General features: G+C 40.0%; 1 protein-coding gene across 5 annotated transcripts; it reads right to left on the reverse strand.

Annotated features, from left to right (window-relative positions):
* LOC128841667 (F-box/LRR-repeat protein 21-like) lies at window positions 1-24,599 on the reverse strand. Of its 5 annotated transcripts, none has more exons than XM_054036924.1 (7): window positions 24,437-24,599; window positions 17,373-17,468; window positions 16,344-16,523; window positions 12,871-13,329; window positions 10,417-10,539; window positions 6,153-6,324; window positions 1-3,148 (listed from the first exon to the last, which is right to left on the reverse strand). In XM_054036924.1, the coding sequence occupies exons 4-7, from the start codon at window positions 13,240-13,242 to the stop codon at window positions 2,505-2,507; spliced, it is 1,311 nt and encodes a 436-aa protein (XP_053892899.1). In that variant the 5' UTR covers window positions 13,243-13,329; window positions 16,344-16,523; window positions 17,373-17,468; window positions 24,437-24,599; the 3' UTR covers window positions 1-2,504. The 5 variants fall into 5 exon arrangements, with proteins under 5 accessions (XP_053892899.1, XP_053892897.1, XP_053892896.1 ...); XM_054036922.1 differs by having other exon boundaries at window positions 16,344-16,421; window positions 17,373-17,472; XM_054036921.1 differs by having other exon boundaries at window positions 16,344-16,483; window positions 17,373-17,472.
* Between the last annotated feature and the right edge of the window lie 423 nt (window positions 24,600-25,022).

Below are 25,022 nucleotides of genomic sequence, written 5' to 3' on the forward strand. Positions count from 1 at the left end.
AATAATTACAAATCCTTTATTAGAGCAGCCTATAGTTGAAACAAGGTTTCATGTTTAGTTTTAGGGAAAAGCAAAGGCTTGAGGTATTTTAGTTACTTTTTTAGTGGAGGGGTAGTAGAGGAGGGTTATGAAAATACTTATAAATATACAAGTAACTAAGACACTTGCATTAATTTTTACTGCTATCATAAGTGTTTCTATGCTGCATAAAATAACATTGTTAACAAAGGTTCAATTTTGAGCAAGTTCCATTTTAATATACATGCTGTACTGTAAGTAAAGGAGGAAGCACAGGGTGACTAAAACCCCACAGTGAGAGAAAGTCAGCTCTTTCCAGTCCCCGAGCTATGACAGATGAGGAAAATAAAGTCGTTAATTTTAATGATGAGAATGTATCCAGGCTGACATTTGAGATAATAATGCAGTTATATCAACTAACAAAGAAACAGTCTTCCCCTACTATTAACCTCCCGCCCCCCAATTAAAAAAAACAAACAATCGGATTCCCTTCCATTTGTACTCCTATGTATGTTTACCTTCACCTGTCACTTATTCTAAAATGTTGCCCTTTAACTACTTTCATTAAAACCAATATAAAATTTTTCAAAATCAGTGGGCAGGTTAGATCAGTTTATTAAATTTACAGTTTAAACTAAAATTACAAAAATACTCATCAAAATAATATTTGGAACTAATTTAGATTATATAAATTTACCACTTATGAACCGCTTGGTTAACAAGTGATATTACACAGTCTCTTCTACAATATTTGTCTTGTGTAGTTTTTAAAAACTCACTATTGATCAATTCAAATACATTCAGTGTGTTTTACCCAAATTATCTCTTATTTTATGTTGTGTATAACTTTTCAAACCATTTTGTTTGAGGGAATGGTGGAGATAGCCAACACCTAACCCAAAATTATTTGTACAGCAGAGAAATTAGATTAACGAAAGAAGCGACTCTACTTGGATTTTACTTTGATGTGACAAACCTAATACAGATCAACCAAATGCACACATCTCTGATTTGCTGCTACAAGCAGGTAGATAGACAAACTATGGTACAATCCACCACAATTTACATTAGTGTATAAAAGTGGATCACAAAAAACAAACACACATGTTCTACTTCGTACTAATGACCTTTACCCCATTTCAAGTAAAAGAAAGATTGCCTTCAGCACAGGATTCTTTAGTGCGGATATGCAATAAGTCAATCCTACAGTCCTTACACAGGCAGGACACTCATTTAGGTTGCAAGTCTTGCTTACTTAATGAAAACAGGATCATCCCCGGACACTCACTATAGGAGGATTTAGTGGTTAGGGCAGAGTTCTGTGAGGCACAGCTGAGGCTCCCCAATTCCCAGGGTTTAATGGGGCATTAGGAAAGCCTTGGGTTGCTCTAAGCTTTTAATTTTATGTCAGGTGGGGAAAATAACTGGATCCAGGTGGTACACCCCAATCACACCCTCTGCCCTACCAGCATACTTCTGTGCTAGTGTCGCTGAGATATCATAGCCATCCCTACACCAGGAAGAGGAATACAACTGTGACCCTTTTGGGACATCTTAATAGATCGTTTGTGAAGGGAGCATGGGCCAGAATCCTGACAGTTTAGTGTTTAAGATTAAAAAAACTGGTCTTAAAGATAAAAGCATACACCTTCTCAAATGAAAGCGCTACTATTTCCTACATACAGTTACCAAAGTGCTTCACTGCTTAGCCAACAACTGAAACACCATGAATTATTAGGTACATCAATTTTAACAAGGTTTGTTTTTTTCCTGTACAGGTAAGTCAGTACATAGGAAGAGAAACAATGAATTATACATTATCTTTATGGTACAACTTACTGATAAAGTGAAAATTGAGTACAGAGAGCAAGTTAAAATCAAAAGCTTTTTCTTTATTGTGGCAAATTAAGGACGTATGCCACAATATTCAAACACATGTATACAAGCACATTAAAAACAGATTTAATTAGCTACACTATTTCAGATTGCTATTATGATACCAAGTATTTGTTCTACATGTTCAACAAAAAATTATTAGTGAACAAGTGGATAAACACTGCAAGTAATAGTTTACCTGAAAGTTCCATTTAACTCCCTATCAAGCAATCTAGCTTCAGACTCCCTTTAACCACATCAGAAAGACTAACATCATAGAACACCTTAAAAACTTTGTACTAACTGTGTTTAATGGAACAATTTAATTTAACAGAGGCCAAATGAATGTGCTTAATTTAATTGGAGGATGAAACATCTCTAACCCAGACATCCTTTCAATGTATCTATTGTTAAGTATATGAGATTCTACTTTCTAATTTAATCTAACATCGTCACTCAAGCACTTCGCTTTAGCCTATATGCAGTTTATTAAACTTGAGAAATTTAAAATTAAGTTTCGATGCTTTATTTTATAATTTCTTATTTGCATAGCAAGCAACATCTTGATCTAACCAGTTTTGACCATATAGTAATACTTTCTATAGCTAGGTTTACCAGGTAGGCATCATATCAGGGAACCACATTCTTCCAAGGTGTTTGGAGACTTCTGAATGAATTTGATCCAGGTTGTAATCATTATCTGGAATTAGTACCTCCTCCATAATAGAAAGCTGGGTGAGCCTCCCTCCACACATCTTTACAAACTCAATAAAACCTCTGCAGGTAACCTCACATTCACCAAGGCCCATCGCCGTTAGGTTCTTACAGCGTTCAGCAATGCAAATGAGTTCATCATCCAGTGGCTGAAGTCCATTAGCACACACCACCAATTCAACCAACCTGGGGCAGTTCATTCCAATACGACCTAACATGGCTTTGCTTACTGCACGACCAAAGTAAAGGTGCGTAACAGGAGTTTCTTCTCTGAAAAATGCATCAAATTCCTCTTCATATAAAAAGAAGTACATCACAATATTGACTTTGGGGGAGTGCTTAACAAGTGCATCCCAACTTTGCTTTTTAATAGTATGAAATTCAATTTGTCCAGGATTTTCACTCACAACATCTATGCGAAGATGTTCAAGGTTAACATGTTTCTCACTTGAAAGAGCCAGCAGCAGTTCATCACTTAGTATGTAATAATTCAAAGCCAGTTCCCTAAGGCCATGACACTGGTCAGCAACACAAAGAATTCCTAAGACAAAAAAATTGAAATACATAAATTGCATATATTTCTTTTATAAAGTACAATATATATTTGTATACTTAGTTTAAATTAAAACATTTTATTCAAACCACTAAACTGTGTGTTATTCTGTTTAGCATACCCATATCCCAGAACAATGTCTAATATCTCCAGAAAAGCAATGATAATAGAAAGGGTTGTTTTTGTAGGTTTTGAGGAAGTTTAAAGCGGTCAGCTTTACAATAGTTCATATTTGATGGCACCCCTAAATGCTGTCAAACAAATCTCTTTATTTAAAAAGTTAGTGTAAAATATAAAATGAAGCTCTGTGAAAAATGGCTAGATAAATATGGAATCTTCCTACTTCACAGTTCTGCTTCTTTTGTTCGTTCATATCTGGTTATTTTAGTGATTATTTTCCCCCTACTGCTTTTTACTCCTGTTAGTCCTAGAATATGCCTACATCTGTAAGAGAGTGAACTGAATTTTAGCCTATTTGTATACCAAAAGAACTGCTTACTAAATTTCATTCAGTCATACTTGTAAAAAGCCTCTGAATGCAATGAATAGGGACAAGTATTACTGAGGCATAATATGAAGACGAGTTGTACATCTGTTACTAAGGGAACAATTTGGTCCACAGAAGCTTTAACTAGTAAGGATATTTAAGAATGCAGTTTGATTTTTAGTTGTGCAAACTGCAACTGAGCTGGCATTCAAAAGCCTCAGTACACAACTGAACTAGTTTAATATTTATGTTGAGAAAAACAGAGACTCACAAACTTCTTTCAGTCACTTTAAGATGTTTTTAGACTCAGAATATGCAGAGTTTGTCATTGATAAAGTTATAATGACCACATATAAATGAATAACATTTAGACTTGAAATTAGATGAAGGCTTCTAACCACCAGAGGAGTGAAGTTCTGGAATAGCCTTCCAAGGGGAGCAGTGGAGGCAAAAGACCTATCAAGCTTAGTCTTGAAGCCAGATAAGTTTATGGAAGGGATGGTATGATGAGATAGCCTAATTTTGGCAATTAATTGATTCATAGATTCTAGGACTGGAAGGGATCTTGAGAGGTCATCAAGTCCAGTCCCCTGCCCTCATGGCAGGACCAAATACTGACTAGACCATCCCTGATAGACATTTATCTAACCTACTCTTAAATATCTCCAGAGATGGAGATTCCACAACCTCCCTAGGCAATTTATTCCAGTGTTTAACCACCCTGACAGTTAGGAACTTTTTCCTAATGTCCAACCTAAACCTCCCTTGCAGCAGTTTAAGCCCATTGCTTCTTGTTCTATCCTTAGAGGCTAAGGTGAACAAGTTTTCTCCCTCCTCCTGTCACCCTTTTAGATACCTGAAAACCACTATCATGTCCCCTCTCAGTCTTCTCTTTTCCAAACTAAATAAACCCAATTCTTTCAGCCTTCCTTCATAGGTCATGTTCTCAAGACCTTTAATCATTCTTGTTGCTCTTTTCTGGACCCTCTCCAATTTCTCCACATCTTTCTTGAAATGTAGTGCCCAGAACTGGACACAATACTCCAGTTGAGGCCTAACCAGAGCAGAGTAGAGAGCAGAAGAATGACTTCTCGTGTCTTGCTCACAACACACCTGTTTATGCATCCCAGAAACAGGTTTGCTTTTTTTTTTTGCAACAGCATCACACTGTTGATTCATATTTAGCTTGTGATCCACTATAACCCCTAGATCCCTTTCTGCCGTACTCCTTCCTAGACAGTCTCTTCCCATTCTGTATGTGTGAAACTGATTTATCCTTCCTAAGTGGAGCACTTTGCATTTGTCTTTGTTAAACTTCATCCTGTTTACCTCAGACCATTTGATCTTTGACTATTAGTGGTAAATATGCCCAATGGCCTGTGATGGGACACTAGATAGGATGGGATCTGAGTTACTGCAGAGAATTCTTTCCTGGGTAAGCTCAGGGTTTAGCTGATAGCCATATTTGGGATCGGGAAGGAATTTTCCTCCAGGGCAGATTGGCAGAGGCCCTGAGGGTTTTTTGCCTTCCTCTGCAGCGTGAGGCACAGGTCACTTGCTGCAGGATTCTCTGCACATTGAAGTCTTTAAACCACAAGTTGAGGACTTCAATAGCTCAGACATAGGTCAGGGGTTTGTTACAGGAGTGGGTGGGTGAGATTCTGTGGCCTGCGTTGTGCAGGAGGTCAGACTAGAAGATCATAATGGTCCCTCCCTTCTGACCTTAAAGTATGTGAGTAAATACCTAACATAATTCAGGAAATTCCCACCACAAATTTGTATTCAAGCTTCTTTTGCACTGCATTACTTGATTTTGACAACGAAGCCACATAAAGTTATGTTTTTTCAATGAACAGAGGTACAGGTACCGTAAATGCTCGTGTTATCTTGAGTATATTATGGAACGGAAGTTGATTAGTTTAGAAAATACTGTGCACGCTATGAGCAGTTCATGAATTTTAATACTTACAACTTCATTATTTCAAGCAAAATTTCTTCACACAGCAAGAGTCATGCCCTTTATACTTATATTACAGAAAGAGATAGTGCTATATATAAACAAGTACTTGCTTTCATGTCGGGCTAAGTGCACAGGTTTAAATTTTTTTTTTTTTTTTTTATCTAAAATTTAATTCTTTACAGAAGTAAAACAAAGCATTAGAATGACTAAAATAGCATGGACGAATCCCAAAAACAGGAACACCACCAGAAAAATTTAAAGTAATACGAAAGGTATATAAATACTATTCTTATGCTTTCCTTTCACTTGGATTACTCCAAAAATGCTTGACATAAAGACGACATTTTCCCACGGTCTAGACAACTGAGAATAGTCAAGTGGAAGGTTTATGTACCACCTTTGAACTGAGAATTTGCATGAAAGATTTTAAGTGGAAAAATAATTTATTCCAAATGTTAAGTACCTGAAAACAGATTAACAGAAATGCATCCTCAACAGTAACTACTGCATTACTACTTCCTTTTTTAAACAGATTTACTACTCACCAGCAGGTGACACATGAGGACAGCTGCTCATTTTTAGCAGTTTTAGAGTATCGCTATTGTTAGCAACAAGAACCTTCAAAGATGGATCATCAACTGGTGTGTCATCAATTTTGATGGATGATAATGACTTGGAGTTTACAAAAACTACTGTCAGTGCTGATGCAAAATGAGCCTGTTCAGAGAAAGTGAGGGGGGGTGGAAGTTATCCTTCAGTGGACATTTAATGTTATTATATCCATAGCATAGTTCAGGGGTAGGCAGCCTTTCAAAAGTGGTGTGCCGAGTCTTCATTTATTCACTCTAATTTAAGGTTTCACGTACCGGTAATTCATTTTAACGTTTTTAGAAGGTCTCTTTCTATAAGTCTATATTATATAACTAAACTATTGTATGTAAAGTACACAAGGTTTTCAAAATGTTTAAGAAGCGTCATTTAAAATTAAATTAAAATGCTGATCTTATGCCACAAGCCTGCTCAACTCGCTGCCAGCCTGGGGTTCTGTTCACCTAGGCCGGCAGTGGGCTGAGTAGAGCCTGCGGCCGGGACCCCAGACCTGGGTGTGGGTGTTTCAGGGGTCAGGGCAGAGGGCTGGGGGAGGAGGTTCAGGGCAAAAGGCTAGGGTGTGTGTGTGGGGGTGTTCAGGGCAAAGGGCTGGAGGTGTGGGGGGGTGCAGGGCAGAAGGCTGGGTGTAAGGGGGGGTTCGAGGGTCAGGGGAGAGGGCTGGGGCTGTGGGGGGTGCAGGGCAGAAGGCTGAGTGTGTGTGGGAGGGTCAGGTCAGAGGGCTGGGGTGCTCGGCTCGTGGGAGTGCTCCCAGCCCCCTGCCCTGAGTGGCTCAAGGCAGGGGGCTGGAAGGGATATGCCCTGTTCCACCCGCTTCCCCCAGGCTCCGTCCCTAACTCTCTCTGCCTCCTCTAGTGAGCTCTGTGCATGCTGCCGCTCTTCCCCCTCCCTGTCGCTAGGGCCATCAGCTGATTGGCGCAGGGAAAGAAGGCACCACGCTGGGGGAAGAAGAGGAGGAGGAGGGGAAGCTTGGCTGCTGCAGAACCAAGCTTCTGCCTCCTGCCCGCAGGGGAGAGCGGTGGGTGGAGGGGCTGAGGGCTGGGACCACATCAGGGGAGCTGCGTGCCACTCAAAATCGGCTCGTGTGCCGTGTTTGGCACGCGTGCCATAGGTTGCCGACCCCTGGCATAGTTGATTGAACTTTTGCCTCAAGGTAGAACCATTAGTTTTGTCTTACATGGGCCGAAGGGGTAAAATAATTAGTGTAATTATAAATTCTTATTTAATCAATCCCCTAAGTTATGTAATAAATAATATAGTATTTACTCTCAAACTAGGGGTTATTTTAATGCTTACAGTGAACACAAGCAGTTCTGCCCTCTTCCCCATTTCCCCTCTTTTCAAAGAAAAAAGTGCATATAATGAAGAGCTTGAAGTAGCTACAGAATACCAGTAAGTAAAAATACCAAATTAAGAAAAAAAAATTTCATCAAGAAACTGAACTGAGACCTCTCAGGACTAACCTTTGATGGAGCGATAATTGAGCCCATTGAGAGGAAAAAAGGAAAGGATATACTTACATATGTATGCAAAATTAAGTATTGTAGCCCCTCACTTCTGGAGATCTGATTTATACCACTTCAATTTTGGAGTCCTGAATAGGGCTGTCAAGCGATTACATAAACAATAGAATACCATTTAACAGCATGATTAATTAATCATAATTTTTTAAAATATTTTTTGATGTTTTCTACGTTTTTAAATATTTTGATTTCAATTATAACAGAATACAAAGTCGACAGTGTTCACTTATTTATTCTTTATTACAAATATTTTCACTGTAAAAAAGAAATAGGTGAATTGAAAAATACTAATACAAGTACTGTAGTGCAATCTCTTTCTACATTTGTAATTCAACTTTCATGATAATTATATACAAAAAGACCTGCATTCAAAAATAAAATGTAAAACTTTAGGGCCTACAAGTCCAATTAGTCCTATTCCTTGTTCAGCCAATCACTCAGACAAACAAGTTTATTTACATTTGCAGAAGATAATGCTGCTTCTTGTTTCTAATGTCACCTGAAAGTGAGAACAGGCGTTTGCATGGCACTGTTGTAGCTGGTGTCACAAGGTATTTACATGCCAGATGTGACAAAGATTCATATGTCCATGGGCGGCGGGTATAATAGGCCATGGGAAGCTCTGCCTCCCCCAGTACAGCCACAGCCACTGGACCCCTGGCTGCACGCTTTGGCGGTGAAGTTTTTGCTTTATTATGCCCTATGCAGGTTCCAGGGTGGCAGAGGAGGCACATACCACCTCAGCAGCCACCCCGGAATCCGCATGAGGCATTTCAAAAAGTGTCTTCTATAGATGCTTTTCCCCTGGGCCATGGGTGGGTTGGGTCCAGGGAGGGAAGGTGAGGTATGAATGCGGTCACCTCCGAGCTCCTCCAGGTGTGGGGAGGCTTGGCTTGGGGCTTCAGCCAGCCCAGCCCAGGCTCCTCTGGGTGTGTGTGTGGGGGAGAGATAAGGGGGAGCTCTGGGCTGCAGCTGACCTGGGGCTCCTCTAGCCAAGGGGAAGGGTACAGGGGGTCTCATGGCTCTGGCAGTGGGTGGAAGGGGCAGAGCTGGGGGCTAGCCTCCCCGGAGTGGGGCTCCACCCACCGCCTATGCATATGCCCCTTGATGCTTCAACCACCATTCCAGAGGACATGCGTCGATGCTGATGACAGGTTCTGCTGATAACGATCCGAAGCAGTGTGGACTGACATGTTCATTTTCATCATCTGAGTCAGATGCCACCAGCAGAAGGTTGATTTTCTTTTTTGGTGGTTTGGGTTCTGTAGTTTCTGCCTCAGATTATTGCTCTTTTAAGACTTCTGAAAGCATGCTCTACATCTCACCCCTCTCAGATTTTGGAAGGCATTTTAGATTCTTAAATCCTGGATCGAGTGCTGTAGCTATCTTTAGAAATTTCACATTGGTATCTTCTTTGCATTTTGTCAGATTTCCAGTGAGTGTTCTTAAAACGAACAACATGTGCTGGGTCATCATCCGAGACTGTCATAACACAAAATATATGGCAGAATGCAGGTAAAACAGAGCAGGAGACATACAATTCTCTCCCAAGGAGTTAAGTCAAATTTAATTAACACTTTTTTTTTTTTATTAACAAGTGTTATCAGCATGGAAGCATGTCCTCTGGAACAATGGCTGAAGTATGAAGAGGCATAGGAATCTTTAGCGCATCTGACACGTAAATATCTTGTGACGCCAGTTACAACAGTGCCATGTGAACGCCTGTTCTCACTTTCAGGTGACATTGTACTTAAGGAGGCAGCATTATCTCCCGTAAATGTAAACAAACTTGATTCTCTTCATGATTGGCTGAACAAGAAGTAGGACCTAGTGGACTTGTAGGCTCTAAAATGTTACATTGTTTTGTTATGTAACTTCACTCAGAAACAAAACAAACAACTAAAACATATGTAAGGAGCACTTTCATGATAAAGAGATTGCACTACAGTACTTGTATGAGGTGAACTGAAAAATACTATTGTTTATCATTTTTTACAGTGCAAATATTTGTAATAAAAAGTATAAAGTGAGCACTGTACACTTTTTATTCTGTGTTGTAATTGAAATCGATATTTGAAAATGTAGAAAAACAAACATATTTAATAAATTTAAATTGGTATTCTATTGTTAACTGTGATTAATCACGATTAATTTTTTTAAATCACCATTAATTTTTTTTAAGTTAATTGCATGAGTTAAGTGCGATTTATCGACAGCCCTAGTCTTGAGCCATGCATTTGCTTCCCAAATGTTCCAAATCTGGATTAAGCACCATGCTTCAGCACAGGCTTAAGACTCATTGAAGTCATTAGGACATAAGCAAATGCTTAGATACATTCCCAACTAGGGCCATAATCAAGGTCACATGACCCAGAGTCCTGGATATATAGATACTAGTTTTATAGAAGCCAGTATCAGCTGGGCAAAAAGTTCTAAGAATGGAATGTTGTCAAATGTATGTCATACTTTAAAATACAAACATGAAAATGAGCGTTTAGAGAAATATATGGTAAGAAACAGAACTTTGTGCATTTGTGTACTTTAAAATTAAAGTGTTGGGTTTGTAAAAATTACTTTTCTTTTTAATTCAATAATATCTACATAGTTTAACATGCTTAGATATTAAATGGTTTATTACACTATCTAGCAAGGTAAAATTTGAGAATCCATAGGACATTACCTTGGAGACATTCATAAAACTTGGTTTTGCTGTTGAAATCAAACCTAATGTCTTGATAGAACAATTCACCAATTGAGAAAGGATGTCACAGGCAGCTTCTGCAGACTCAGTACTACTATCAACCTAAAAGACAATTTTAAAACATTGAAGTCATTTTGTATTGCTTCCTAGAAAGTCAACAGCATGATAAAATATATTTAATATCCAAAATAGAGTAGGACCAGTTTTTTTTTTTAAACTAGTAGATTGCATTATACCAACTTTTATTTGCTCCAAGAAAGGAATGTGAAGCTTATTACGTGGTTAATAATTTGAAGGCAGCAAAAAGTCATGAAAAGTACTTGCCTACAATACTTATTACACTGTGATTTTCTGACAGTCCTGAGAACACCAGACATCTTAAGGCTATTCATCTATCTCTGCATTTCTTTATCAACATCCCAATTTGCATGCATGACTAGTACTGAATTGCAGGTTAATGTATACTATAATTCCATAGCTGATGCCTCTTCCTTCATAATTATCACCTGTCAGACTTTTGGGGTTTATTCTGGTCTAAAAACAGGATAAATAAAAGTAATGCAGCAAAGTGGTCCACATTACACACCGTGTAGCCTAGTGAGACCTGGGTTCTATTCATGGCTCTGCCACTGACCTGCTGGAAGACCTTGGGGCAAGCCTCTTTACATCTGTACTTCAGTTTCCACATCTGTAAAATGGGGGTGATACCCAACTCCTTTGTCAAGAGCTTTTAAGATATGAGCTACATATTGCTATCTGGATCACTATTCAGATGACATATTAAGAGGCAAATCAGTTGTACTATGTAAAGTAGCTACATGTACTTAAAGTAACTGATTAAAATATTAACCATGGACTGCTACAGAACTGCATTACAAGAACTCTGAAGGCAACTAAAAACGGAAATTACTAATGACAGTGTTAGGAGAAAGGAACTTGAGTTTAATCCTGACTGACATTAACTCCACCTCTGTGGTGTTCACAAACTTAGGGCTATTTTACACTATAAATTCACCCATGTAAGGGGACCTGGTTACAACATTATAATCCCCAAATGTAATTAAGATGGTCTTCCAGTGTAGATTCTATCTACGTAATTGCTATACTTTGAGTAGTATATCTCCAAGACAAGCTACATTAATGTTATCATCTGAATGGTCCAACACCCGAATAAAGGGAGAACTACGTTAAGGTAGTACTCCGAACATGAAGTGTGTGTGTACGTGTGTGTGTGTGTACGTGTGTGTGTGTGTACATTACCATGCTGTTTCTTGGACATTAACATTTCTCAATCACCTCAATATTCATGTGCAGCATATAAAAAGTTGTGTGATATCCTTTCACATATGTAGTTAGATATACTATTTTGATTACATTTTCTTTGCAATTGGATGGGACCTTTACATCTCTGCTTTAATTTCTACATGTTTAAGAGGTAGAAAATACTACTTCCCTTCTTCCCTCCCAGAAGCTGAGAATTAGTCTGTAGAGCACTTAGTGCAGGGGTGGGCAAATTACAGGCCGCATTGGGAAATGCTCCGCATGGCACTCGGAAGTAGCGGATGTCCCTCCTCCGGCTCCTATGCATAGGGGCAGCCAGGGGGCTCTGCTCCGCATGCTGCCCCCGCAGCTCCCATTGGCCGGGCGAGTGGCCTGGCTGTGCCTCTGCGTAGGAGCCGAAGGGGGGACATGCCGCTGCTTCTGGGAGCTGCTTGAGGTAAGTGCTGGCCTGCACCTCTGAGACACGCCCCTCCCCCCGGTGCCACATCCTGCTGCCACAGCCTTGAGCCACCTCCTGCCCTCCGAACCCCTCAGTCCCAGCCCAGAGCACCATCCTACACTCCAAACCCCTCATCCCCAGCCCCACCCCAGATCCCGCACCCCCAGCCAGAGCCCTCACCCCCTCCCACACCCCAACCCCAATTTCGAGAGCATTCATGGCCCACCATACAATTTCTATACCGAGATGTGGCCCTTGGGCCAAAAAGTTTGCCCACTTCTGATTTAGTACCACTATAACAAAAACTCTAAGACTAGGATTGACATCCTATCCACACAGAATACTTCCAACAACAATACTGGTCTTGTAATTTTTAAACACAAAAGGTAAATAGCTACTATTTAATGTCAAAATTATGACGATGTTGTGCAAAATTAATTTTTTCAAATAATACACTAAATTAAATACAACAGGCTATGAAAATCATGTGAAGTAGATACTGTGCATGTATAGGAAGTACATAATTTTAGCAACTGCTTCCTTCTGAAAAAAAATTGCTGCAAACATCTTTGAATATAACTTTCCATGCATTCAATAAAATAGTCATACCAATTTATTCTTAAGAAAAAAAAAGAAAGGTTTTTGGATGGAGATGCAATACAAACACAGCTGTCCTGTAAAGTGACAAAACAAGCCTCCACCCCTATCTTTACCTTGAAGCTGACATACTGCAGATCATCAGCATGTCTCTTGATAATTTGCTGAATGAGATCAGGGTGAGTAGACTTTAAATAAGAAGTAGCTGGTTGGTTAAGCTCAAATTCAAACTTCCTCCACAGGTCAGGAATATGAAAAACTTCATTCCACCTTCGGCAAACAGAAGATGCCCGTGCTCGATCTACTAAAGGCAGGAACTGAAAAATATGTAAAACTACATGGAGTGGCAGCGTTCCCCAGTCCATCAAGGTTTGCAGGTGAGACTTGCCAAATGCTGATCCATAGAAAAAAGTTTTCTGTTTTTTTGATCTTTGTGGTGCTTGGAGAATTGGATTCTCAGTTTTAACAGTCCGCCTGATTCTCTTCATTTTGAGAGCAAACAATTTCAGTTACTAGAGTGGTGTGACGTAATGAAGGTACAAAGCTTTCTGTATGTTTTCAAGTACAATAGATCTCTAAAAAAAAAAAGTACAGATCACAAAAACAAAAACAGATATGTTAGCAAAGCCTAAGTATATCTGACTACCATACAAAATGTCTCTGCACTACATACAATGTACATACAGTAGTAAGAGTCTCATTTCCATATATTATATATATATGTTATGCTCTGTAACACAATTAATGAAACCAAGTTTCCTACGTCCAGATGAGCTACCCAAGGGCAGTTTCCTTTGACAGTATTTCATGCAAGTATACCACCAACTGCCTTCTCCAAAAAAAAAATAATAATAATAATAATAATTAATCATACGCATAAATTTCCACTGAAAATAAACCTATGGGATTTGCTACTAGGTTTAAGTAAGAAGGCTCAAACTAGCGAGTCCATTAGTAATTTCTATATTTGTCTGTGTTATAGTTTAAGGTACACTGTCAATGCCTATTTTTTCCCAAACCGATCTTTTGTTTATTTTACACATTGATGTTTATTTAGGCTACAGACATTTATCCGACACTTGCCCCTACAGTGTAAGGATCCTACTTCAGCATGCTGTAACTTCACAAAGAAGCTAGTTTATTATTGACCAAGTTTTGTTTTTGTTTTTTGAAATTGACCACCTAGATTACTATAACTGAAAGATGAGAAAAGTATTCTGCTCTTTGTATTGTCAGTTTCACTGTACTTAAGTTTCCTGTTGTGTAGTCTTCACACAGCAATAGGGAGAGGAAAACCATGTTAAAAAAAGAAATTGTGATTAAAGTCACAATAAATCGGGAGATATAACAACTGAAGTTTTGTCTTTTTAAATGACTAAATAATAAGTTTTTCTGATCTAACAGAAAAGAGTGTTTCAAATCTAATCAAGAATTTGATTTTTACTAATTTAAAGAAGAGCAGCACACTAGCTCTTGTTAATATACACTTAATGTGTTGCTTCACTATTCAGACCATTTTGTCAGACAGTCATCTAACTGATCAATTTAACAACTGTCCAGAGAATCACTAAATGTATCTGCAGTATAACGTTAAAGTTAGTATTTTGATATTACAGGCAGAGTTGGTAGCGTCCCATTATAAGATCCCGTTTTTGGTTCCTTGTAACTTTGACAACTTTAAACTGCCTGGGATGAAGTTTTCCATGCCAGATTTCTTCCTCCGGCTGAATTTTTTGAAAAAAAAAAATCCGTCAGCCAAAATAGCTCAGCTATTTCTAATAATAAGGTATAGGGAAAACATGCTTCCCCATGTTAATTTCCGGCATCATCATCTTTGATAAGCAACCACATGCTTTGCATGAGGGACTTTCATTTGGCAGGGGGAGTCTTTTGTTTCAAGGATGTGTCTTATTTCTGTGAAAATGTGCCCAAGTTTGGCCAAGTTATAAACCTTTGACAAACTGCACTTACACATGCTCAGCAGAGACTTGCCAGAGCGTCACAGCTAAACTCCCTTATGATTTTGATCACATGCTCCAGCTTGGAGCTGAGCAGGACTTTCCTTGAAATTGTTGCACAAGATTGCTGCAGGTCAGGCTGGACACCAGAACTGATAGCACAGGAGACCAACTCTCAAGGACATCATTGGGCCCAGGCAGGATGGAAGAGGAGATCTCAATTTGAATGCAGAGGGACAACAGCAAAATTTGGTGTGGTAGATTGTAACTGGATGAGCGCCAGTGGGCGGGGAGACCAAAATCTGAAAGAGCATTGGAGAGACAATGACTGGCTGGGTAAGGAGCCTGGAGAAGGGAGACATGACACATACTAGATGAGGAGCCTTGGGGAAGAGACCATGGGGATAGGGAACATAGGTGGTGGGTGATGAATGGAGGCTAGGAGGACCTGGGACTGGAAGTTCAGGGGGGTGAGACTAGGCCTAGCTGTACAAAGACTGGGATAAGAAGCCTCAGGAGTGGAAACTGGGGCTTGCTAGGTAAGGAGAATTGGCCTAGCAACCAAGAGTGGGGAAGAGACAGCACAGAAGGGGTCATGGTTGGGGGAAAATGGGAAGAAGAGTCTGTGCCCAAGAGATTCCTCTCCAGAGAGTCTCGCCATTCCTCTGCCATCAGCACATATGGAAAAAAAATGTTGTGCATATGCATTACAATGATCACATAAGGGGGCCGAATCAAGGCTACCCTGGCAACCTTAATCCTAGCATTTCCAAATTTTGAGTGCTTGCCTTTGCAATATTTATATTTTTTGCATGCAACATATTATTAACTTCAAAATTTCACAAACTACTACACACTGTTAAAATTTTAATTCTACTCCTATGACTCTACATCATCTAAATGATACAACTATGAAAACTGTGCATGCCCTTTCTCTAAACATAAAGGGTGAGTTGCTCAGAAGCAGACATTTGGCATCCAGTATAGATGAGGAGGTAGTGTGCAGAGGCTTGCTGAAACTGCGGCTGCTGCCATTGGTCCCCAAGGATTGTTTGGGCAGTTGAGACTCATGAGAATGCAAGATTGTGACCACACCCCATATGCTAGGGTGGGGCCAAAGAGTGGAATAAGTAGTACCTTGTAAATGCTAATATATATGGTACATGAAAGCAGACTGCAGGTTGTCAGCAACAACAAAATATGGTAATTATTACATTAACTATCATACTATTTTAGTTTAGCTATTTTTGAGTCTCATATAGTTTTGGTATTCTATATACTTCTATAATATTTTAAAACTCTTGCATAGTTGCATCACAATGTTGTGCAGTACCAAATTTAGAACCACAAACTGGAAAGAAAAAAAAAAGTTTATTGCTTATAGATCATGGACGATCACCATAAATGTAGATCTCTCTTTTTTTCAAATTTTTCTTTTATACATAAGTATTCACAGAACCTTCTGTTCCATTCTGGCATTAACTAAAATCTAAAATAAGATGTATGTCACATATACAGCTATTTCTTAAAAATAGCTTACAATATATTTTCTACAACTGAAGTTAACTAGTCTAATTTTCCGGTGATATAATCAAGGTAGCCTTGAATCAGAGGTGCACATGCACACATACCTCCAAAGAATGTGGAAGTTCCTGTCTAACATCAGCACCTTTCAGGTATTTGAACATCCATCCCATTGCTGAGTCATCCTGCATGTATGAAAGGATTCCTTAACCAGAAGGCAGGGAGGGGTCCCAGAAGATGAATTGACCTGTGAAGTCATCGACCAAAGACAAACTGACCTGCAAAGTCTGGGAAACCCATGCGGGACTTTATTAGAATTCTTAAAGAATTCTTAAAGTATTTTAATTAAACCAAGAGCACTACTGAAGCAGCTAGTCTCATCATGTTCGCTCAGCAAAGAGTTTTGTAACAGAGCAGGGAACTGCAAGGTGTATGGCTCTAATCTTGGGCCACTTTATGCCTTCAGAATGCACCCAGTTATCATTAGTTGTACAATTATAGGGACTGAAGTTACACTTATGGTGTTGGTTTAATAATATGGTATTGATTGTGTACCATTACCCTCAACCAAGCAAGTCTGCAAAGGGATACATAAGTTTTCCATGCGTGGGCAGGAAAAGAAGGTGTTGCTCACACAAGTAAGAGAATCTAAGAGCTGGGGAGCTGTACTCGTCTGATGTTAAACAACCAAAACACAGGACGGAATCTGTGGATAGCATCCAGAGAATGTTTTTTAACTTCAATGTCTCTCAGTTACAGTAATCTTGTATTACTTGTACATCCTACTGTTCCTAACAAAAAAAAACCCAAAAACAAACAAAACAAACAAACAACAAAAATCTTTCTTCTAAGTTGACTGTATCCTTTTGATCACTTTTGGTCGTTCTACACATGTACTACCTTTCTGCAAGAATGTTATTAATTATTACAGTATACAAGAAAACTTTGACAGTAAATACTTTATAATTAGTAATTACAGAAATATACTATGCATAAGATCACAATTGAAAACAAAGCAACTGTGACATACAACATGCACAGATATTTTACAACTATGAAGGTATAGAACCAACATAATTAGATATAAAAGCCCAATTTTATAAGTTGTATAGGACAGTCTGAGGCAATTTCCTTACCTAAAGAAAGCTTCCAAGTTATGGTGGGTAGTGGACGAATGAACTGTTGTAGTCGCGGCCATGGGGCATTCACCAGCATCTGTCCGCTTTCACTTCCTGTCTAGATAAAAATGCCAAAAAAACTTTAAGTTAAGTTTAAGAACTAATGCTGAGATTCCATCCAGTATAAGAATGAGTCAGTTAATAAGGAACTACAGTCACCTCATTAGCCTTTGCCTTCCCTACTGACATTCATACAGAGAAATTTAGCATCCCTCAGCATAGCAAAAACAAGTTTGGTTGTGTTAGCCCAATGGCACGTGGGTATTTTTCCATATTGCAAATACTACAGATAGAATTGGTAGTCTCTGCTGAAGAGAAGCATGAAATTGAAAGATGAGTTATACACTTACTCTTAACCTGTATCGGTCAAATTATAAGGAGTTGTTTAAACATTTGCTCTACTGATCCAATGCTACCAGTCATTTGTTGCCATGAGCACTGACCTTAACAAAAAAAAAAAAAAAACCAACCCACTACCTGAATTAAATATTAATGTCATCTACAGTCACAGAAAACACTAAGTATATTAAAGAGCAACCATGTAGGCTTTTCCTTGTTTTTCCTGTGTCAAAGATTTATTTCCTTTATCACGTTATGCTACTATATAAAGAGCTTTCTGGATCAATTTCATCTGTTTTAAAACAGCATTAAGAATCTCTTTCCTATAATCAGATCAGTAAGATTATTTTTGTGAGAGCATAGAGTAGATATAAATATGCTAGTTCAGTACTTTTTTGTATTTCTGAAAAATACTAACAAAAGGCTCACTCATCCCATCTGTCCTATTTTCAGCACTTTGGTATTCCTCCCATCATTGTTCAATTTGAGAAACTATAGTCTAAGGCAAGAATGCTATTTGCAGTCACCTTCTACTTCATTATCTCAAATGCCACTCAGTTTTGCATATTAAGAAAGCTTTCCAATATCATCTTTGGTGGTTTGCTTATTACAACTTTGACCAGTAGCGCATTTATGAATCACAACATGCCAAAAAGCAGGAGATGCTTCTGTGTTTCATTAAGATTTAAGTTGGGGTAACTACAACAGCTAGTTATTTAAGCTCATCATAATTTACAATTCATGGTTAAATAAATTCCTCTTATTTTTCTTATACTGAATATGCATAGAGGTTCCCAATATGGATTTATACAGTAAATCAAACAGATCCTTCTATGTTTCACAGAGAATTAGATTGGGTAACTATGCAACAGTTAGAGACTTAAACTAACCACAAACTGCAAGTTATAATGAAGTAGATTTCTCTTAGCTTTTCCTTTTATTGAAATATTAGAAGTTCACAATGTAGATTTATACAGTAAATAAAGCAATTACATTTAATCCAATAATGGTTTGTGTTTGTATATGAGAAAGAGTATTGATTAAAGTTTTAGAAGCTGGACAGAAAATGTAAAGTTACCTAAGGTTTTCAGAAAAGAAGCAGACTCCCGCAGTCTAAAGAAATTTCCTTAAGGAAAACTAAAACAATAAAAAGTATTGCATATAGTGCAGACAATGCTATCTAGCTTAAAAAGCAACAGAGGGTCCCCGTGGCACCTTTGAGACTAACAGAAGTATTGGGAGCATAAGCTTTCGTGGGTAAGAACCTCACTTCTTCAGATGCACAACTTGCATCTGAAGAAGTGAGGTTCTTACCCACGAAAGCTTATGCTCCCAATACTTCTGTTAGTCTCAAAGGTGCCACAGGACCCTCTGTTGCTTTTTACAGATTCAGACTAACACGGCTACCCCTCTGATAGTTTAAAAAGAAATGTGATAATAAATATGACTAATAATTAAAGGTGTTTGTTTCTTATTAAAAAGGTAATCCACTTATGCAGAGAAGCCAATGTGAAGTTTAAGGTAACCTTAACCAAATGTTCTAAGAGCTAAATAACCGTAAGGTCTGACTGACTGACTATAACTGGCAACTGCACACAAAGCTTAACATAAGAAGTGATCCTACCAACCTTGTCACTAAACTGTAGGGAATAACCAAGTATTTGTATGGAGTATAGACAGGTGTTTTGCCTTATTGTTTAAACTTATATCCTATTGGTGTTAGATCAAGTAAATAACTTTATATTGCTGCATGATGAACTACTAAACAAATACAGAAAACAAGGAATGTGAAGAGACTTTACGTAAAGATACTCTAGCTTCAAAACAGACATTTCTTTAGGCATCTAGGAGTGGTGACAGAAACCACAAATTGGGAAAGAACAAAGAGCCATGTAAGGTTGGCCAAGGGGTACACCACAAGAGAGGCCTCAGGGAAGCGGTCTGGGGAAGAATGTTGTTGACTGGAACTAAAATAACGGGCAGATGTTCAATGATTGCCTTGATAAAATGTCTCTTGCAATCCATTATGTCCCAAGACGTTTTGCAAATCTGGTAAAGCCTCACAGGTCTTACACAAACTTGATGGCATAAGACACCTGCACCTAAAGATTCATAAACTTTTCTTGCAGTTCTTGATCCCAGGACTGAATGGTAAAAAGTCGAGAAACAAAAATGCAAGTTGTCACTTGGGCAAAATTCATGTTCTTTGTCAGGATTTTTTTATTCTGAAGGAGAGAATTGCTGAACAAAACAAGGCTAGTTTTATACAGTTTCTGATCGGTGTTGAGGGCTGGTTCCTCTTCTTGGCGAAGTTATGTGGGCAGGTCAAAAAATGACAAAGATTTGAAACATCGAACCAGAATAGGAGTTGAAAGCAAGACAGAACACCCTGACAAAAAAACATGTATTTTGCTCAACTGACAATTTGGCTATTAAGCTAAATGCTTCTTAGAAAGTACATACTTAAGTTAAAATAACTGTAAATAACTAAATATGTATGATGAGCACTTGTGTTTCACCAACAACTTTGATTTAGCATGTTTTCTAGACAACTAAGATTAATAAGCTATTTAGAGTTTTGAAGCTGCAAAAAATTAAAAATGCTGGGCCACGTTAGTGTAATGAGATACTGCTTAACCCTACTAAAAGATAACTGAGAGAAGCCCTGAATGTTTCAGAGATCAATCTAGAAATCAGGAGTTTTGTGATAAAAAGAAGCTGACAATTTTCCAGAGAAAGATGAAAAAGCTTTGACCTGATTTGTAAGTTAAAGATTTTTTTCCCTTATTTGAACATTTGATTGAAGTGACATTTAGAATATATAGTAGTGGTGAAATTCCATAGAAATTAGAATAGTTTTCAAATCATTATGTGCATATTGTATTTGGATTTTGGAGTGATGGGAGAGAAAAACTGGAAGAGCCTGGCTGCAAGTATCACGTTGGCAAGGTAAATGAGTGGACATTCTTAGTAATTAAATAATTGGTTTAAATTTTTAAAATTCTAATGTTAGTGTTTGGATGAACTGCCACAGGCAGTCCATAATTTAACTGACACACTGACAAAATTCTGTATTTAAGAATGCATAGTTCAAATGCATAGCTGGAACCAAAATCACCTGTCTAGAACAGTAAAGAATTAAGAAAGTTTGCCTACATAAGACTGTGAGAGACCTTGAATTAATGTATATTTATCTCCTGACAAGTTTTAACATCCCATATTGTTAACATCATATGCTGGTGTCATTCTTTTAAACACTGTAAATACTAACTAATCATTCTTATTTGGTTTTCCATAATTCCTATTATGCAAAATAGAATTTAAAGCAAAAGAAACAAATTTCAAATAACTCAGCAATCTGTACTTTAGCTAGAGTCTAGAGAACTATGAGAAACTTGGGAGAGAGAGTTGATTAAATCTATTTAATGTGTGTTTTTATAATCTCTCACAATCCCCAGGCTCAAGATTCCAATAGAAAGTTAGTTTTTAAACTAATACATTACCCTGTGGTGTGTGCAATGCAAACAGAGCGGTTTTGTGCTTGTGAACAAAAATCAGAGAGAAGTCATTAGACATTAAAACAAGCAAGACTGACAAGTCTAATTAGCACAGAAAGAATGCAAAGACAGAATAATAGGTGAAACTTCAATTTTAAAAATGTGTTAATTTACAGGAACCTAAAATGTTACCTGTAAGAAAAAATACCTCACGCCCCCCGAATCCACTTTAACCAAGATCGTACATTCCAAAGAAAGCAGTATTTGCTTTGAATACTATTACAAATAAAACTATAATTTTAAGTCATTTTGATACTCTGTACTTAACATAACACCTTCAACATACGGCTCTCAAAGCACTTTGCAAAGATAATTTTTTTTTTCCAGGTATAAACTGAGGCACAGGTACTTAAGTGATTTGTCCAAGGTAACAGAATGTCTGTGTCAGCATCGAACAAAACACAGGTCTCCTACTATTTTGTCTTGTGCTCTTGCCACCAGACACTGAATCCAATGGGAACAGACTCTAGGCCAACATTTATCAAATACAGCCACCAGGGGTTTTTCCTGTGGCCATGACACCCTCCTGAGCAGAGATGGCTTCAGCTGCAGGGGGCAGGCTTAACTCCCCGCCCCCAATCCCCATCATCTTGGGGCTCTGGCAGCAGGCTCCATGGTTCAGCCACACCCCCACCCACGGGGCTCCAGGCTTTAGCCCCTCTTGGGTAGCGGGGCTCTGGGCTTCAGCCCCACCCAACTCCCACCCCGGTTCAAGCCATGGGGCTCTGGATTGGGCGCTAGGGCCGGTCTTCCAAGGCACTGCGGTCAAGAGGCAAGGAGTAGGGTAAGCATAGGGTGCATGGCTGTGGAAGCATTGGGGGGAGGGAACAGCAGGGCCCGGGGGGGAGGGGGTGAGCCAATGGGAGACTACGAGGCCTGGGGGATCCGTGGGGGCTGAGGGAGGCAGGAAGAGCTAGAGACAGTTGGGGGCGAGGGGGAAGGTTGGGTGGCAAGTGGAGGCAGCAGAGGTCAGAGGCACCAAAATACAACTGTACATTATTTTTTGTTATTGAGTCTGCAAAAAACCAAAAACCTCCATAAATCAATTCCAATGATTTGGAAACAAATGTGCATATTCATTTATTTTTCCTAAAGTATTTTAGGAAAATTTGTCAGAGCAGCCACCAGCAAGAGTTGGCGGCCGCATTGAGGTCACCAAAAATGTTGTTGTGCGAACCCCTGCTCTAGGCTTTTAATGGAGTTTAATGGCTTAGTGTCTGCTCCCATTGGCTTCACTGAGAGCAGCATCAGGTCCTAAATAAAGGGAAAGTCAAAGCTTAAAGAAATAAGAGTGAAGTCAGTAATAGGAGACTGATTATACTCAATTACCAGTTAAGATGGGACTACTGCTATTTCAGAGGAAAGACACAGCTTGACATTTTTGTAAGATAAATACCATCCTGGTCAGGAGACGGATGTTTCATTTTGTGCAACTTTGTCCTACAAGTACTGACAACTGGAATACACTTGCTTCAGAATACTATTTGACTGTAAAAAGATAAGCTCTCTTCATAACAATAACAACCATTCCTCCCTCCTTTAATGTATGTATGTATGTATGTCAGAATGTATGCATCCGAAGAAGTGGGTTGTAGCCCACGAAAGCTTATGCTCTAATAAATTTGTTAGTCTCTAAGGTGCCACAAGTACTTCTGTTCTTTTTGTGTGATAACGGTTACTTTAAATATGAAGGTGGGTGCCAGACTTTCAAAAAGGTTCTAATTTGTTAGCCCAAGTAACGTAAAAAAATAAGTTACAGAATGTTGGCTACTTTTACCCATGACTTTAAAATTTTTGTTTTTCCAAGTAGTAAACTGCAATTACTCAGAAATCCTGTTAAACTTCTGTTTGAAAAGCAATCCCCTTTTCCAGTTTTATTATAAAGCTGCTTTTTTAAAATCCCCTTATTACATAAATTATTCAGTGCTCCAATGAAACACTTTAAAAGCCCCCCTACAGTAGTTTTACCTATCAACGCTACCTATTCTTTATGGAATAATAGAAATCAAGATGCTCCCTACAGTGTTTCCTGCAGCATTTCACCCTAATTTTAAGTAGTAGTCTGGTGCACTCCAAATTAGGAAAATCCTACCTTTTTAACCTGACCCTCTCCTTTTTTTTTGTTTTTTTTTTGTTTTTAATCTGCAGAGACCAACAACTATGAGAAGTCTCCGGAGTGAGCCCCCAGTTTAGCTTCATCTACAAACTGAAAGGTGACATCAACCCAGCCAAGCCTAACAGATTTCAGAGAAGTAGCCGTGTTAGTCTATATCAGCAAAAACAATGAGGAGTACTTGTGGCACCTTAGAGACTAACAAACTTATATCAGCATAAGCTTTTGTGAGCTAAAACCCACTTCATCAGATGCAGAGTATCTCTGAAACACTTGCTCCTTTCAGCTAATGACAATATTACCTCTCGCCCACTAGATCTGCCAAGTCTCTCACCTGAGAAGAGATGTTTAACTATTACACACGGAGTTTAGTGTCTGATGGAAGATTTTGCTTAATAGCCCTGGAGAGGTCAGGGATATTTCATTTTGCTCTCCTCTCACTGGGAGGGCACCAGTCTGAAAGACCGAACGGGGGAGGAGACTGTAATAACCCCAGCAGCTGGGCCGCGGTTTATAAACAACCACCGGGGACACGCACACGCCAGGACAGACGTCAGGAGCAGAAGCAGCTTTGGGGCTCAGAGTGAATTAAGGTCTCAGAGGCCAATGACCATTTACTGCTGCAGTTCCTGACTGTACAAGTTAGGGCTTTATCACCCCGCCCCCCCCCTTCCCAATACACAGCCTGCATCACCCTCTCTCCACCCCCCACCTCTCAGCCCCGCCCCCTATCTCCCAGCCCCGCCCCCTTCACTCCCAGCCCCGCCCTACCCACATTCACGGCTCCTCCTCGGCCCCAACACCGCCCCGCCTCTCCCCAGTGCGCCCCCCGTCCGCTGCCCCCAAGCAGCGCCCTGCTCCAGCCCGAAGCACGGCGACAGCGCCTGTCCCCCGCTCCCAGGGCTGCTCCGCCCCCTTCTCCTCAGCCCCGCCATATTGCGCAGGAGCTAATTCCCCCCGGCGCGCGCGCCCGCCCGCCCGCCGGCAACCCCCCCTCCTCCCCTCGCACTCACCGCTGCGGCCGCGATGCCCCCCACCTGCTGACTGGGTGGAGGGGTCCGGGGGGGGGTCAGAACCAACAGGGAGCCAGCAGAGCTGCCGCCGTGCCTCAGGAGGGCGGAGCTCCTTCACAGACTCCCCCGCCAAGCGCACTCTCTGCAGCGCATGCGCTGGCCGCTCCCGGGCCTCTGTGACCTGGCGCATGCGTCGTCTGCGCGCTTCTGGTCATCCACCGCTAGGTGGCGGGAAAAGTCCGTTTTAGAGTCACCTGCCGCTCCTGCGCCACAACGAGGCGGACGCTTGCGGAGCACGTCAAGTTGTGCTGAGGGGGCTCCCTCTTCTCCCTGCCAGGCCCTGCACAGCAACCCCGGGCCGGGCCCACCCCCACCCCCACCTCCCTCCGCCTAAGGCTGAGACCCACTTTCTCCTCAGCGCCAGCCCCAGCAGCCCAGCCATTCAGTGGCAGGCAGGCATCGCGGTGCTGCCCCCCACGCCCAGTGTTGAGGACCCGCCCTCCCAGGCCAGCCCACCACTGGATGCTGTAGTCACATAAACAAGGGGGAGAAGAAATTGTCTCTGTTTCCCCCCTTGATGCACGAA

Source organism: Malaclemys terrapin, chromosome 8 (assembly GCF_027887155.1).
Source record: "Malaclemys terrapin pileata isolate rMalTer1 chromosome 8, rMalTer1.hap1, whole genome shotgun sequence".
NCBI classification, from domain to species: domain Eukaryota; kingdom Metazoa; phylum Chordata; order Testudines; family Emydidae; genus Malaclemys; species Malaclemys terrapin.